This window comes from Pararge aegeria, chromosome 7 (assembly GCF_905163445.1).
Source record: "Pararge aegeria chromosome 7, ilParAegt1.1, whole genome shotgun sequence".
Classification (NCBI taxonomy): domain Eukaryota; kingdom Metazoa; phylum Arthropoda; class Insecta; order Lepidoptera; family Nymphalidae; genus Pararge; species Pararge aegeria.
The window spans coordinates 8,070,269-8,088,376 of NC_053186.1; the positions used below are offsets into that span (position 1 = coordinate 8,070,269).

The window sequence follows — 18,108 nt, forward strand, 5'->3', positions numbered from 1 at the left end:
GGCTAACTCAGCATGCATTACACAAAAGACACTCTTTGTTTACAACAAAATTTAGTGATATTTAGCCGTTAAACCAAAATAAAAACAAAAACAAAATGGAAAAAAAAATACAAAAATAGGTACCTACTTACATAACAATGAAAAAGAAAATAACTAAAAAGAAAAGTGACTAACTATCATGCCGTAATTTAAAAAAAAATTGACTTCATTTTTGAAACTATAACAGCGTATACTCCAACCCACAAAGGTCTTTTTTTTTTTTTTTTTTTATTAACGATAGGCCAGCGTTTGACGACAATCATGCCCGTTAGAAAGCAATGATGAGGTCTAGGTTGGAGCACGCTTGCCCAGAAAAAGCCTATTCACTCTAGCCTTGAAGGTACTTAAATTATACGTGGCAGGAAACACAGTTACCGGGAGGGCGTTCCACATCTTAGCGGCACGTATCAGAAACGTGGATAAAAAACGTTTCGTGCGTGTTGATGGGATATCAACCACATAAGGATGCCACCGCTCTCGGTGTCTCGCTGTTCTGTGGTAAAACGGGGAAGGGGGAACAAGATTGTGAAGTTCCTGAGCACACTCACCGAAGTATATGCGGTAAAAAACCGATAAACAGGCAACATTGGTCTTCTGTACTTCCCAGATATAATAAACAAATATCTAAATAAGCTTAGATTTGAAAATACATAAAGAAAGCAATCTATGGCTGTTTTGACACTTGAATAGTGAACATTTGTTTTGACAAACACCATTTCGAGGCACCTGTTAGATTAGTGGTGGCCCTTACACGAGGGGGTGGAATGAAAGCAAAGGGCGCACTCGAGGGGTGATTGTTGACAAATTGCATAACAATTGAATCGGACGTTTGTGCCTATCCACCACCCTCCGAGTTGATCTCCAACCGTAATGGGTATTGTGTATGTTGTGTATGCACTTTGGTATAAATATTAGAGTGGAGTAGCTCTTTGTGACAAAGCTCGTCCGTACTAATGCCATGCCTATATCTGCCGCTAAGCAGCAGTGCCGTTTTCCGGCCTGATGAAAAATTTGACATTTCTCATTGAGTACAACGACATGACTTTTATTGCACAATAAAGGGTGCAAGGTTTTCTCCTCATAATATATTACTTAAAAAATGTGCTCAAAAATTCAAAATTAAAAACTCTTTCCAATAAGTCGAGTCTGTGGTTAAGACCGCACGGTAGAAGTGAAAACAATATCTGTGCTTTAATCTTTCTTTAATGATTATAATGTTTTTTCAATATATAATATTAGCACGATAAACCGCTAACTATACACACTAATTTCACAATGTAAACCAATTAATTGTTAAACTTATTATAATTATAACAATAAGAACTATTCAATTAACAAAGACAAGACTGCATCTATGTCGCTCGGTTACACTCGGTAGATCAAGCCTTTCACCTCAGAGTGTTACAGTTCAGTCTAACTTACTACCTACGAATAAATGTGTGCGGTGCGCCAAAAAAGTTCTTATTTTAAAAGTATTAGATACGCCTATTGTTCGATAAAAGTTCTTATGCCAATGTACAATAATCCGCCTCTACTGGTATGAACTTTGATACAGCATCCCTGATCCTCCCCCGGTTCCCGAGGGAGACAAAACAAATTTGAAAGCAATTCGCCCCATGGTAAGAGCAGCTATTAATGCATAGTATTTGTTATTAAACCATGATTAATGGTGTTTTATCAAGCAAGGGTACTACACGAAATCGATTTTTTACATATTTTAACGTTATTTCTATGGCATTGGTTGATAAACTTTGTGGTTTTTATGTAGCCAGTTTCGCTTTCGATTTCCGGCTCGATGCGTACCTTCCGACCTGACTGAAACATGTATTTGGAACTAGCTGTTTGCGTATCTTTCAAAATAAATAAATATTATGCTGACGCCTTCCTAAAGCGAAGGCCACACCGCCTTAGCGAGTGGCTCGACAAGACATGCTCGTACGGGTGTTTCTTGCACTAATTCTGGAATTAAACTTCTTATGAGGTTAAGTGTATGATCTATGTATTGCATCGTAGTTTAGTTTTCAGGCCCATGCAGGGCTAGCACCACCTGCTTACCTGCTAAAGTACGGGAATATGGAATAAGAGAAGTTTAACCACGTTTATTATTACACATATATTATTTGGATATTATTTCCACTTGTGTGCCAATGCTCTGAGAGTTGATAAAGCTGTGGGAGAAGATACATTTATATCCTTTCCCCGGGGATATAATTGTCTCATGTCCATGCTAGCCGTGCTGAGCGAAGAATCGTTCTGATACAATGTGTACATTTTTTTTTAGGTAATAACCAGTCTCCAATATTAAATCAGCATAAGGCTGAGTTTACGGCCATTTACCATATTGTTAATATTAATTGATAAACATTTAGTTAATAATCTTGTATTAACAATAGTGTATGGCAATAAAGGATTTTTGTTGTTAGTTTTTTTGTTGTTACTAAATTACTGATTTATTAAAACGATACGACGATACCTACCGCAATGCGTGTTTGACGAACGTTTTTTCTTTTATAGATACACTTGGGTAAACGGGATCTGAAAAATACGTGAATTGTGACAAAAGCGCGGTGTAGGTAAAAGACACGCGAGTAATTTTGCCCTCATCGACTTCTCAATAATCGGTTGATATGTGAAATGTCATGTTAGCAACACGGCCGCGAGTGTTTATAAATATCACCCATATAAAACTACTATACCAATCAGGTCATCCCAAAGAGATTATTTTATGGCGGCCATATTTAAATAAATTAAGAGCTAACGAACAGTTTACGACGTCCTCGCATTTACGATGGTGCAAGTGTTACTCGAAAAGTGGAGTTATTTTCGAATTTATTCCACATACAGATTATATTAAGGTCATAAAGCAACTTCCTATAAAGTTAATTTGTTTTGTTTTATTAATAATAGCCCCCTAGCACAGATTTATATAGTTCTCGTAAACAACCGGTTTTTCATAATAACTGGTTTTTCAAAATAACTGGTGGCTTTGCTCGACTTGCTCCGCTTACAATAATTTCTGATTGGTAGATTTGTCGAATACGAACTTTCATTCTATGACTTGCTCGTCTTCACCTTAATTCTCAATTGGATAAGAAAAGGTTTCTAATAAAAATACTGACCGATACTTCAGAACCTGATCTTAGCTCGCTGTCGGTTTCTTGCTACGGCCTAACACAGACTTAGACGAATGATTACAATCTTAGCTTTACGACAACTGCTACGAGTACGTTTATATTTTCCCCGATGATAAAGGTAATAAGGTTCAAGTTCGTGTTAATGCCCGTACATTTCTGTTAACAATTATTAAATGTTGATCCATACTAATATTATAAATGAGAGAGTGTCTGTTTGATTATTTGTTTGTGCCTTTGTTACCACTCCACCAATCATGATTAAATTTGAGACATATATAGATAGCTTATTTCTTGTAGAAGGGCTTAGGATAATTTTTATCATAGAAAAACATCCGGCCCCCGCGGGTTTTAAAAAAAAAACTTGAAAAACAGCAGATGAAGTCGCGGGCAAGAGTTTATAATTTGAATTTTTTATAGAATAGCCATCAAAATACCTTATTGTCAACTAACCTTAAAGCTTTCATCATGTATATATAAACGTTCAGTTTAATATTATTTAAAAGTTTACATTCTAAACATAATTTCTCCTCATTCCAGGTGTTGAAGTACTGCGAACACCTGCACGGAAAATGGTACTTCAGCGAAATACGTGCGATCTTCTCGCGGCGTTACCTACTACAGAGCATTGCGATCGAAATGTTCCTCGCCAGCAGAAGTAAGTACTTCTTTATAATCTTTTTCTTTTTGAAGTTATATTTCTTTTGGCGCGTTAGGGAAAAAAGGTGAGAGTCAATTTTCTACGATGCGCGCGCACACTGCCACAAAAAAACCGACGCTTAAAGTTAGCTATAGTCAACATTTTAGTTTTTCTAAAAAAGATTTGACAGTTTCAATAATTCAACCAATACCTTTTTTCTATTGTTAGTGCAAACGTAGAATAAGGCGAAAGATAACATTTTTAAAAAGACTTTTATCTTGTAACTCCATATAAGTATAACTTCTAACGCGTGTAACGCGTGTGTGAGTACGTAGGACATACTTTTTTTTTTTATTTTAGGAATGATTGACGGATCCAGCAGATGGTCCATCTGATGTTAAGTGGAAAACCATTGCCTAAAAACCGAGCAACACCTTGTACGGCATGCACGGAATACATCCTGCAAAGTCACGCCCATGTCCATCAACCCAAGGCGTAGGTGTTAAGGTACATGTGCCTGTATTTATACCAGCGACCAGGCCTTCAAACCGAATCACAGCATTGCGACAATGCTGCTTAACGGCAGAAATAAATGATGGTGCTACCACCGTAAATATTTTTGCCGTTACGTTACTATTAAGGGGGTTACTTACCCGAACGGGCCCTGTCACAAAAAGTTCTACTATCACTAGAGTAGCTTCGAACTGACTCCTAAAATAATCGGTTAGAGGTGACCTTTTATCCTTTTTATATATTGACCATGTTTCTACTCATATTATAATTTGTTTTTAATATATAAATGTGCTTCGGCTGCATTCTCTCCTAATTTTGAGTGATGATCAGTGATAAGATCAGGTAGAGTATAGTTACCGAAAATTCCAGAAAATCAGATACATAAATAGATAGGTATTGAATTCGGTTGTTTTTCGGTATATATACCATTATATAACATTTTGCATTTGTCGCTAAGCAGCATTGTTTCAATGCTGTGTTCCGGTCTGAAGGGCGATGTAATTACAGGCGCACGAGGCTTTTTTTTTTACTTTTTTTTATTGATCTATCTTCTATGTACGATTCTAGTTTGTAACTTAGAGTAAAACAATTAACGACTAAGTACAAGGTAATCATCTAGTCTCAACCCACACAGGGTTTAGTGATCTTATTTTTGTTTCTAAATATTTTTTTTATTTAAGTTGTAATCACAACCCTACCAGTAGTAGTCAGTAACTTACAGCTTAACAACTACGCCTAAAATTGATGGACACTGGGCGGCCGCGGCATGTTGACATGCCTTGTTAAGTATTGCTCTGTTTACAAGCGATGGTTTTCCACTCACCATTAGGCAGCCTGACTGCTTGGTCCATTAAAAAAAATTCGTAGCTTGTTTATTTCCAACTGCTGAGGGACAGGCCTCCAATCTTAGGCCTTAACTAGGAAAGCAAAGTATTAGTATGAAAAATGTTTACCTAGTCGGTAACTAAAATAGATCTCGAAGAACAAAGTAAATAAATAACTTAAATATGTGCACTGTATTTTATTTATGAGAGCCTAACCCAATATTAGAAATATTGGGTACACTAGATAGGAGTAGATTTAGAATACCGACCCACCACGCTGCTCCGATGAGAGTATGCGAGCTTCATAATAATCGTATTATCACAAACAGCGCTTAACATACTCACCTAGGGTGCCAATTATCTAATATTTTTTTTAGTTATAACAAAAAATTAATGTTGTTTCCAGCATCCATTCTGTTCGCGTTCCCTGACCAGGCGACGGTGAAGAAGGTCATCAAGGCTCTGCCGCGAGTCGGAGTCGGCATCAAGTACGGCATCCCGCAGACCAGGTCAGTGCTAACATATCACTTTTATAACATACAGTTAGGTTACTTTATTTAATGAAAATTAAGCTTAATTTGCTATGCTCCTCGAAAAGCAGGAGAATCTTTATGGTGTAATTTATAATTTCTTCAAACCTTATACTCTACACAAAACAGATCTTCGGCAATGTACCCTCTACGCACGTTTCGCTCCGAAACCGGAGCATCCTCAGGAGATGTTGACTTTACGACAAGTCTACATTTGAGGATGCTCCGGTTTGGGGGCCCGGCTGAAGTTGTGCTGCCCTGAAAATAACAAAAATCTGGTTTTTGACAGCGATGCCGTCTACTGGGTCAAATTGTAATCAAAACCATCCAGTAAATTTTTTTATCAGAATCGGCAAAGCTGTTTAGGAGGAGATACACGCGTACAGGAGAATTATATACATTTTAAATTATATTATTTTTTAAATATATTGTGGTCAATGACATTAAAAATGTTTTACACTTGTGTGTGCATTGGTGGAATAGACGTTTACTAGAGAATATATTATTCTTTAATGACGCTTTCAAAATAATGCTCATAATATGACATTTTAGACCTTTTTAATCTATGTTATAAAACTATTAAAACTATTTACAATTAATGACTTGCTTGATTTTAAACAAATATAAAAATATTTTGTTATATTTGAGGTGTATCGATTATTAAATTCAAAAAGCAATATTTTATTTTAAGCTGCAATTGGTCAATATTGATGGTGAAATCAATACAATATTATTAGAATGAATAAAAAGTGAACTGTGCTTCCATCTGTGAACAACACGTTGAACTAGAAGGCTTTCATGGTGAGGTGAGTCAGGTTTTTATTATGAACACATTATCGAGTCGGTCAACTTTATACCTACTGGAAAGCAAAGATGGCGCTAGTAATGTTATTTTGTCGTAAAATTCTAAAAAGATTTATTTATTTATTTATATACTTTATTTGTACACCACAAATAGGAAAAAAACAATGGACACAACAAAAATAAACTTAAAAGTAGGATACAAAGGGCGGCCTTATCGCTTAGTAGCGATCTCTTCCAGGCAACCTTTTGTATCTATGATTTAGTTCTTTTTTGATAACTCTGAACAAAAAAACCGACTGACACGTAGATATTTCTTAAAGATTTTTTTAATATCTAGTTTGTTGCTTTGATTATTTGCAGTAAGACTCCATAAGAGATATAAAAGATCACAGATACTTTTGCGACTATGTCGAGCTAAAGGAGTTATGAAAATATGTAACGTCTGCTCAAGTTTGAGGCCCGAACATATATCCTATAATATATACCTTGAGTTCCATAACCAGTTCATGATAACTTCTTACCGGATGTAGTCGGTGTTAGAGTCATTAAAAACAAATAAACTTGACTTTTGAAAGGTGATTATAAGTCAGGCTTTCTGGATATAAAGTCAATATTACTCAGAATTCAGAACACACAGAAAACACGACTAATATTGAAGCATCAAAAACCACTCTAGTAGTGATTCTCAAGCTAGCGGTTAGTCACTTCATACCATTTAACAGTTGACAGTAATTATTTTACCTCTGTTCTAAACGTTTACCCTCAAATGGGAAAATGGTTAAAGTTGGTGAGCAAGAAACATTTCTGCAGTCGTCAAGTGAGACGTGCGCGAGACGTTTCCAATGTTTTTGGACACTGCACTGCATGCAATTATGGCTGAATGTGGGTTCTATATTTTTATAATTCTGTGCAATATTATATATTTTTTGTGTTTCAAATTTCCAATACGTTACGTGAAGAAACTGACATTTATTAAAATAAATAAAATGCACACATCTAAAACAACTCTTTAATATCACACAAAACGTTTCATTGACTTAAATCACATAACTATTATAATAGTTATAAATATTATAACATAATATAAATAAATTATTACATCTTAAAACTATAACCGCATTGGATTGATATTTAAATAATAATTTGTAAACATCATAATTTTTATAATTTTTATTAGTGTTTTTACCTAAACTTGGAGGAGTTGTTAATTTTCCTACTAGATGACGCTACAGTCGCTATAAGACTGATGTGAAAGGCATATACTAATTTCGGCATCAACAGCCGTAGCCGTAGCTTAATTGGATTGGAGAAAGCGCTCAGGCCGAATTTTTTTATATGCATTTTAAATTCATAAAAAATTGTAAATATCACTTGAATACTATATGGGTGGTTGAACATCGTGATTTGATATAGGAATCTATTGTTTAATACAAAACTCTTTTTTTTCAAGTGTAGAACAGTAAACTTTTTATGAAAGTATCAAAAACTCGCACAAATAATTAGCAAAAAGAGTTTAGAGAGCTGTAAAACAGCTGTAGTGTGTACAAGCTTTTCTCAATTCTAGATTTTTTACAGCTTTGATAACCTTTCTGCCTTAAGTGTTTGTTTGGAATAGTGTAACGTCTAGCTTATGCCCGCAACTTGCCATATTTATTACATTCACTTTTAAATCTTGGATAGAAGCTGGCGTTACTTTGCTAAATTCCATGATATACTATGGAAATTAAGCTTAATTTGCTATATTGCTAAACTTCACAATTTTCAAGAATAACACAAACAACTTTACAACATCTCCTGAGGATGCTCCAGTCCCCCTATCTTCGAATATGTAGTTTTAAAGATTGACGATTTTCTTAATGAGTCAATAACCTTCCAATTTATAATTTTTCAATACGAGTGAATACATAAAATAACAAAATACATCGTACGGTTGGAAAATAGTTAAGACGTAAGAAGTCTGTGTTAAATGTAACAAGAGTAAAATTAAAATTAATTATTTATTATTAACCTCGTATACGCACTAAAACTATCACAATGGAATGTATCACTTACTAACACTATTATACTTAACTCAATAGTCACTCATTACCTATAATACTGATCACATTAAATATTTTGTATAACCTAACATATAAACCTATATAAACCCTTAGTAAAGAAGCATACGTATCGAAAAACAGCAACGTCGAAGTAAAATTAACTTAATGTTACTGTTTATAGAGTCGCAAATATATTTAGTTAGAATCTTTTTTGTAAACAACTACAAAGTTAGAGAAATAAAACAAGAATAGAAACACAAAGATGAATGTAGAGAACTAATGGCGGCCGTATAGCTTAGTAGTAGGGCCTTAACACCTTCTCATTGTGGAAGGAGACCCGTGCCCTGTAGTGGCCGATAAAGGGTTGATATAATGGCACGCTCCACTCGAGTGCGTTAGAATTTGAATTTTATAACGTTAACATTAAGTTCCTTTTTACTCTGAAATGACAGTTTCGTTACTCGAAAACGATACTACAGCGAGCGTACAAAACCTATATTAAGAGTGGTTATCTCTAATGCAGGCTTTTACTTAATTGGTAAAAAATCACACTTAACATTATTACATTTTTAAAAGCAAGTAGAAATCACCATATAAATTCGACGCTCCGCATTCCAATGAAACATAAGCCTGGAGACATACTTATAACACGCTAGTCGCGGCCATACTACGCGACTTTTGATAATCTGAATTTTAATGTAGCACGTCGTTTATATCGCCATATCAATTTTTACTGCGTAAGAAATAAATAAAGTCACAAATCGCAATCACGACCGTAATACTGTTTTCACTGCTTTAAAGAGTTTGCATAAAACTTTTATACTAACAAAAGTCTATTCCTATTGACTGAAATACGTAAATGGAGTAAAAGTGTTATGAGTTCAATCACTAACAAAATTAACGATGACTCAATACGCTGTATCGCGTGGCGTGTTATAAGTATGCCACGTTCTAAATTAGTTGAGCAGACAGTTCCACTTCACAAAAGACCAAAATTTCGTTAGGACCTACTTAACCATCAGTGGCTTATGTGTAAGTATAACAAACGTAGCATAGGAGATGTTTAATCTATATTTTTATACATATCCAAGCACATGAGAAAGATTGATTCCAAAAGGACAATCATGATCTTAGCGATGCATTAGATGCGAGGACGTGTGATGTTTAATGTACGAGTCCATGGAAGATAAACTAAGCAACGATTAAAACTCTTGGCTTTCTGACGTATAAACAAATTTGACTTACTATCGCATCTCCAAAGTAACGTTTGTTAACTTGAAAACTCACACTCGATAAAATAGAATTTCTACTCACGATGGCTATTGCTTTGTTTCTCGCAAGTGTTTTGCATCCATTCTTTATCTAACTCTTTACTCTTTTCCAAAGATATTGAGGCCCCAGCACTGTGCCTTCTTTGTACCGGTTTCCCTTCTAGAACTTTCTTTACGTATCCGACTTCTGGATCGCCATCTTTCTTTTCCTCATCAAACTGTCTCATTATTTCATTCAAAGTCTTGCCTTTAGTCTCCGGTAGGAACAGGTAGCAGTACGCTGCTCCTATAATTGCGCAGATAGCAAAGAGGTATAAAGTACCATTGCTTGTCAATAAATATTCTAATTGGGGATAAGTTTTAATGTTAAAGAATATCAAGACATAAGCGCAACAAGAGGTCGCGCCAGACATAACCCCTCTTATATCCTGGGGGTATAGCTCTCCAGACATAATCCAAGGGAGCTGTAAAAACCCAACCATACTAAACGACACGTGGAGTAAAACACAAGCTAGCTTCATTAAAGGAGGTCCGTTTAAACTGTCACATATCGCTGCACCTAACATCGCGAATCCTAACAAAAGTCCAGACGCTGCGGCCAAAGTCTTTCTCCTAAAGCTGTTTATAAGACAAGCTCCAACTGCACCCATAAAAACTCGTACTCCACCCACGATTATGGAAGCTGTAAACTCGTTAACACTGGTGCCGACTGATTTGAAGAAGTCCACAGCGTAGTATAAAATTATGTAAATCCCAGACATCTCTTGGAACATAAAGAATACTATCAGTAATGCGAACGGCTTCAGGACACTTCTGCGTTTAAATAGTCCCATCTTTTGTCTGAAAGTCATGGATTCGTCAGATTTGCGGTCTTTGGTGAACTCCATTAACTCCTGCTGTGCAGTATTGTTGTTTTGTCTCAACCAGAACATTGAATTGTAAGCTTCTTTCATCTGTCCTTTGGATGCCAGCCATAATGGTGATTCTGGGACGAAGTACATGAGGAATGGTGTTAGGAGAGATACGCCAGCGCAAATGGCGGCTACTTTACGCCAGTGCACGAACGCTCCCAGAGAATATACGATGAATATTCCCGTCGAGACTAACCCTGGGCCTAGAGCACTCAAGACACCACGTTTTTCCGGTGTTGTGATCTCAGCTACGTAAATGTATGACACTGTTGACATACCTGGAAACAAAAAATGATTTATTAGCGTTAGGTAGTTGCAGACGTATTTTGTTTAGTATAATAAAAATGGGGTAGCAATATAAAAAAATATTCTGAGCGTAAACAGTAAACAGGTTTTAAGACACTTAGTAAAATATTCCATGTGCGTTAGGTATCATTTAAATACAGCCCACAACCAAAAAATTTGATTGTTAGAGGTATCGATCAATGCAATACTACCTTCTAACGATAAACTTTGGCTAGCAAAAAGAAATCAGAATCCGAAGAATACAAAAAAAAATTAGTAAAATATGTTATGTTCTCAACAATGCAAGATGCCTTTGCCAAATTTCATTAGTATCTATTAACCGCTTAAATTCATTGGTAACAAATAAACAAACAAACACAATTTGGCATATAATGTTAAATTCCATTATTATTTTTGGTGTAGCCATCAAAACATCTTCAAATAAAAAACTGAAGGTAAACTCAAAAATAGATGTTTATTAGTCTGTATCTTACACAGGATATACTTCGATTATTTTGCGCACGAACTGCACATTCTTAGTTTGAATTAAACGAATATTGTTCACGGAATAGCGTGAAACCGTGAGCAGTAGAACTTGCATCGTAGTTGACATCCTATCAACACGTACTAAACCTGTATAAATCACTTTTCTGGATGGGTGTATCTGGTAAGCATATCTATACTTGTCCTAAGTTACTTTCATCTCTGCTACATATTAATAAATGCATATTATTCATATTTTGATTGCATCGTTTATCGAGGTCTACCAACGCTGTGTTTTCTGATGAAAGGTCGCCATCCCAGCAGCTTGAATTCGTCGATTTTCTGATAAAAAGTGTTTGAAATAATTAGGAAGCTACGCTTGCCAATTATTTATAAATAAAGGAGAAGGTCCTGGTTAAATAAAAAAGAAGTTACATGTGTCCGACTCTTATCAATAGAAAATCCAGTGACGAATTTTCCAACACAAAGCTGGTTGAGGCTAGGAAGTTTAAGTCCTGCAGTCTTAGTACAAGATTTGCTCGCTCGCAATCGAGATTAAATTTCGAGTATTAAATTCTAAATCGTCAAAGTAAAATGAACCTAATGTCACTCGTTTGAGAGTCGCAAATCTTGTACTGATTTTTGTTTTACATTCTGGCAAAGCCTAAAGTAATTCTAGATATATTGGATCCTTAACACGTTGCAAATAAGATCGATTTTACTCCGATATTTGAGTGGTTAATACCCGAAAAAAACTGCTTGATTGCGAGCGGTAAATCTGGTACTAAGGTAACTGGTAAGGATAAATAAAGAAAAGGGTACATAATATGACTAGATCTTACCAATAGTAAAGCCAGTGATGAATCTGCCGACACACAAGAAGACATAGGTCTCAGAGAAGGCGATGACCATCCAGCCGATGAGGTTCGGCAGAACTATCGACTGGAGGAGCAAGCGTCTGCCCACCGCGTCCACCATCATGCCGCCCAGTAGAGCCCCGATTGGGTTTGATATCACACCGAGACTGGCTGGAATCCAGAAAACATATACGTTAGTTTATATATACTCTCATTTTGAAACATAGTTTTGACTAGATGTTGCCCGCGACTTTGTCCGCGTTTATTTTGGGTTCCTAAATAAAACTGATTCGATCTGATGGAGGGGGATAGCCGAGTGAGTAAGCTTCCCAAAGCTTCGGTTTTCCAAACGTGAGGCCGAGGTGTAACTTTTCTATGTTACGTACGTTTCAAGCAATCAAGTATTACTTGCTTTAACGGTTAAGAAAAACGTCGTATGGAAAGGGCAGCATACAAAAAGTATATCCAGACTTAGTAATTTTTACGTTTTTCTTGGCACCATCTTGACAACCTCCCTGGCACTACGGTGAGCACAACGGTGAGCACTATAAATTTAAGTAGTAAGTCCCGGGCTCGTTTCCCGGCAGGGGCATTTTGGAAATTTATAATGTCTGAATTTTCTCTGGTCTGGTGAGAGGCTTTGCCCGTGGCTAGTTACCACCCTCCGATAAAGACGTGCCGCTAAGCGATTTAGTGTTCAGGTTCGCTTCGAAACCAATTAGGGGTATGACTACCATACTCCCTGACAGGTTAGCCCGCTACCATTTCTTGCTTTTTACAAGGTTATACAAAAAAGGTTTTTTTTTGTCCAAACAATTTAATCCAATTCAAATTTATTTAACTTATCATCCATCAGCTTTCAAAGCAATTTGTACCTATAGAAATATCATCATTACAGTATCAATATATTATCAGCTCACCACAATAAAGGAGATCTAGTGTTGAGTTTTTTAGTCAATCAATAAACAAACCGATTCATGTGATCGTATTAATTACATTAATCCCTTATTCATACCGCACTGAGCCCTTTCCATTAGCGAAACGTGCCTGCAAATAAATGTGCCCGATTTTGCTCGTTATCGAGCCAAAGTGCCTCTCTCGTTGAGCGAACAGGCAAATAACCTTATCAGATGTTTGCACACCCGTCGCTTGAGTGTTGACTTTTCCACTTTCTCTATGTATTTATGGTATTTGTATGTAAAATATGATAGTTAATAAGTAGCGAGTTTTATAATGCATTTATTCGTCACGTATTTATATATACCTAAATTATATTATATATTTAATATTATGCTTTTACTTCAAATCATAACGAATTAAAGCGATTACTGTTGACATCACACTAAACCTTTTGCACGCCTCATAAGCGAAGCGCAACTTACGCAAACGATATGCAGATGCCACTAACTTACTCGTATGTCCATTTCGAGTAAGGCGGCTATTTATATCCACTTCTCGTTTATCGATATAAGCCATACCCCTAATCGGTTTTTACGGGACATCGTACTGGAACGCTAAATAGCTTGGTGGCTCTTATTTGTCGGTAGGGCGGTAACTACCTACAGCCTAAGAAGGCTCTGGAAGGCGGTGGAAAGCTCCACCGGGCCAACAAAATTCTAAATTTAAAAATAAATTATAAATTCCCGAATTTCCTCATTGGATCGAGCCCGGGACCTCCCACTTTAACACCACAGCGCTGACAACTACGCCAGGGTGGTCGTGAAATAAATTTTACATCCACAAAATATAAAGTTATAATAATATGACATGTAATTTTAACAATGTTGCTGATCTTTGTCTTGTATCATCTTGTTGTTTGTAGGTTCAAGGTTAATACACATTTCGGTATAATTTAAATCTTTTTATGACTATTATGACATAAATAATTATTTATTACCTGAATCACTAAATGCATTTACAGTGAAAAGCAAATATTTTCTAATCTCAAACAATAAATATGTTACGTGATCGAAAGACGTCATTCAAGTAGGTACCTGCGCCTTAAGTTCAGGAGAAATGATAAATAGACAATTCTCTTTGTTTAGCACGCGTCTAATATAGATTTGAATGGTACGGTTTACTAGGAACACTTAATGCTTCTATAAGACATTATTGAAACATTCATATTGCATTGAGACATTTAGATGTTATTTGTATTTAGTATTACAGATATTATTAGGAGTTCTTGCTTTCAAAGGGCTATAAAGAGAAGTTTATTAGTTTATATAGAGGTAGAGTCACTACACACAGACAGACTTGAGGTTTCAAAAGTGCTTATGTTAGGCATACTTGAAATAAATAAATTTTTAATTTTGAATTTTATTAATTCATTAAAATATTATTAATTTAAAAAAATGCTTAAGTGTGCTCCCCGTAAGGTAGTACATTCTAGTTGTTTCCAAACATATAAATAAATAAGTGTAAATAAATCTAAGACAGATCTGAATCGAAAATTGAGAACGGAACTCCTGAACAGATGATAGCAAGTGCAATGACAAAAATTTAAATAGTTAGTAATAGTTTACTGTATTTTTTAACTAGTTTTTTCTCGTTTTAGTATTATAGCCGTGGTTTATTAAACAAACAAAGAGACAACCAATTCATTCATACATGAGGATAGAATTCAGCTGACATAAGCTACGTTTTTCGGTCTTTATTAGAATCCAGTAAAAGATGAGTTTGTATTTCTTACCGATCCATGAGCTCTGCTCATAAGTGATGGCCGGATATTCATGCGTGTACTGGGGCAGCAGAACCGCTGAGAAGCCTTGGCAGAATCCCACCGAGATGTTGATAGACTGCGCAGCGAGAGCCGCCAGCACCTGAAAATTTATGCACGCCTGGTAAATTAAAATATTTCGATTTCGATATTACTACTTGCTCCGTAGGTCTAGTGGTTAGGGTGTTTGATAGCGGTTAATTTTGATGACCTAGGCTCGATTCGCAGTCGGGTCAAAATTGTTTGTTTGTAGGAATGAGGGGTTTTAGACAATAAATGATCCGTATGTACAAGTCTAAAGTTAGGAAATAGCGTTGTCCAATACCCCACATTGCTCAGCTAAAACTTCAGGACGTTAATCTGCGTTATTATTACTATGATGCGATAATAATCGTTTATTTAGCCCACAATTTCGCATGGTATCAGCTTGGTGTGTCGATGGAGAAGAAGAAGAAGTCTTTATAAACGATAATACAAACATATGCACAAAGGCTATCGCTTGCAGCGATCTCCTCCAGACAGCCTTTGGTTTAAGAAACATATTACATAAAACGGGATAGTGCAATATCCAAATTTGCTAAATACGTACATTACTTGTAGAAGGTTTTGATAGGCTGAGAATTATATTAATATCATAATTATTTGCGGTGCCGAACGGGCGCACCAAGCTACTGAAGGAGGCGCCACTGACGCGCGCACTCCGTACCCTCAATGTGATAGCCGAGAAGACGGATTTATTTTGTTGCACTCTGAGTGAACTCACAAATATAGCGATTTGGATTTTATCATGTACACTATCTTAATATATATAAATCTCCTGTCACGATGTTTGTCCTCGATGGACTCCTAAACTACTTAACCGATTTAAAATTAAATTGGTACACCGTGAGCAGTCTGGTCCAACTTAAGAGATAGGATAGCTTAGATCTTTAATTATAGTCGCAATTTTATTTTATTTCAAATTATTTGTCTGTAATTAATTGGCAGTCACATGTTATATATATATACTACTATACTCATTTAAAGCTTAGCGATACTGAATACTTTAAAAACAAAATCAAACGCAGACGAAGTCGCGGGCAACAGCTAGTAGTTATATATATTATTAAAATTTACATAACATGCTGCATTGTGGTATTAGGATAACTTATTCCTGTAATGTTAAAAATGTAAGATGGGAATAAATAAATAAATAAATAAAATAATAAGACAAACGGAACAGCTTAATATAATATTTCCTACAACCATACATAAACCTTTTCCGAAAACGACTCGTTAGATACGAGTCGTTTTCGTGAAAATTAAAATAAAATTTGGTGAAAATTAAAATAAAATTTGGTGAAAATTAAAATAAAATTTGGTAAAGTGAGATAAGCTATTATTAGTTACTACCTATGTAGTAAAATTATTATTATTTATTACTATTTAATTTCTAATATTCATACTTCATACTCGATTTATCCTATATCAGTCATAGCGTCGAATCAATTTGTAATGGTTTACGGCTTCACGCTTTACGTTACCTAGTTAACTGTTACTAGATTGTTAGTAGATTTTTTACCAACGCATTTGACGATCCTTTCAAATCATCATCATTTTAACCAATGGTAATCCACTGCCAGGCTTGGATTACATACGTTTGTAGGGATTTCTTAATTTTTATTACTAGTTTTGGAAGGATTCATAACTGTATACATCCTGGACGAACTGTATGTGCCACATATCCACCACTCCACTAACATAATTATTAGCTATGATTCTAACTAGTCTGAAAATGCCGTCAGCCGTCTATGATGATGAGACAAGAATGAACCCCGATATAAGCTTCAAAACAACTGCGCATTACGTACAGCGCGTTGACCCACAGAAAACTATTCTTAGAAGTATGCGTACAGCCAACTTTTTCTTTCACTCAGCTTTTACCACACATTTACGTTATAAATATACTGGAAACTAGCTGAAGGTAAATTCAGTGTACAATAACTCCGCTACTGGAACGTTCACAGAAGATATTGAATGGCTTCCCATGCAATAGTATTAGTCTTTTAGTTTTTGGCATCATAATTTCAACTTAAGCACTTCCACTGTAGGACATATATTTTGGTACAGGTTTTCGCTTTAGTGCATCGTCTCCCTGTAACTACTTTGAAATCTTTGGCCACTTTGTGGTCTACCAACGCTTATAATTAGTATCTATTGGTCTTTCGATTAGGTGCCCAACCCATCGCAACTTTTTAGCTTCGCGATTCGTCAATCTATGTTAGTAACTCTAGTTCTTCCACGGATCTCCTTATTTAAGTAGAGATACTTTGTCTTATCCATCTTATCAACTTTCCATGGCCCGTTGAGAGACTCCAGAGCTGTATTTAAGACCATAGCTAGAGCGGGCCACATTTCGGAGTTATAAATCATCAGTGACTACACGCATTGTGCTAAGACTTTGGTCATCAGCCACTAAGGAAATTTGGACTAAAAAATGCCAATGAGCTTTTTAACATAAAGGACGAATTGTAATTAGTTAAATATGTCTTAGTAATGAGCAGATAGGTACGTAAAAGAGTCCAGAGTTACTGACATAGCTCAACCAGTCGCGAAGCTGAAATGGTAATTTTCAGAGCACATAAAAGTCAAAGTCATAAATATATTTATTCAAGTAGGCCCATAGGTGGCACTTTTGATGCGTACATTACATGAGAATTACACGGTAGTGAGATGTTTGCTATAACCAAATTCATAAACCATAGCCTTAACTCGGAGTACCGATTTACGCTGGGGTCCCAAAGTACTGGAGTGGCAACCCCGCTCTGAAAATCGCAGTCTTCTTGCTAGATTTCCCCGACGTGGTGACCAGACGACGTAAAACGATTCGCAGATAGTCGCGGTTTACAAGCGGGGCAAAAACGTAGCGAGTGGAATTCACTACAAAAGACCCAAGTCTAGCAGTGGATGTCCTGTGGTTGAAATGACGACGATGATGATGATGTCTTACAGTACATGTTCCGGTTTCGTTAGCGTAACCCGTTTAATCCATCTCTATTAGGCAGCGTTCCGGAAGCTTCGTT

The 18,108-nt window shown here is 36.0% G+C and overlaps 2 protein-coding genes across 8 annotated transcripts in view; one reads left to right on the top strand and one right to left on the bottom strand.

The window, feature by feature from the left end:
• Positions 1-18,108, top strand: part of LOC120624859 (neurobeachin) — a 619,299-nt gene that overhangs the window by 529,113 nt on the left and 72,078 nt on the right. For all 5 annotated transcript variants that reach the window (XM_039891595.1, XM_039891597.1, XM_039891596.1 and 2 more), the window contains 2 exons: positions 3,711-3,828; positions 5,554-5,656. In XM_039891595.1, coding sequence (XP_039747529.1) covers positions 3,711-3,828; positions 5,554-5,656 — 221 coding nt within the window. The remainder of the gene's footprint in view (positions 1-3,710; positions 3,829-5,553; positions 5,657-18,108) is intronic.
• Positions 8,465-18,108, bottom strand: part of LOC120624860 (facilitated trehalose transporter Tret1-2 homolog) — a 64,774-nt gene continuing 55,130 nt past the window's right edge. For all 3 annotated transcript variants that reach the window (XM_039891600.1, XM_039891601.1, XM_039891602.1), the window contains 3 exons: positions 15,020-15,149; positions 12,313-12,498; positions 8,465-10,980 (listed from right to left, as the gene is read on the bottom strand). In XM_039891600.1, the coding sequence (XP_039747534.1) occupies positions 9,827-10,980; positions 12,313-12,498; positions 15,020-15,149 (1,470 nt within the window). In that variant the 3' untranslated portion in view covers positions 8,465-9,826. The remainder of the gene's footprint in view (positions 10,981-12,312; positions 12,499-15,019; positions 15,150-18,108) is intronic.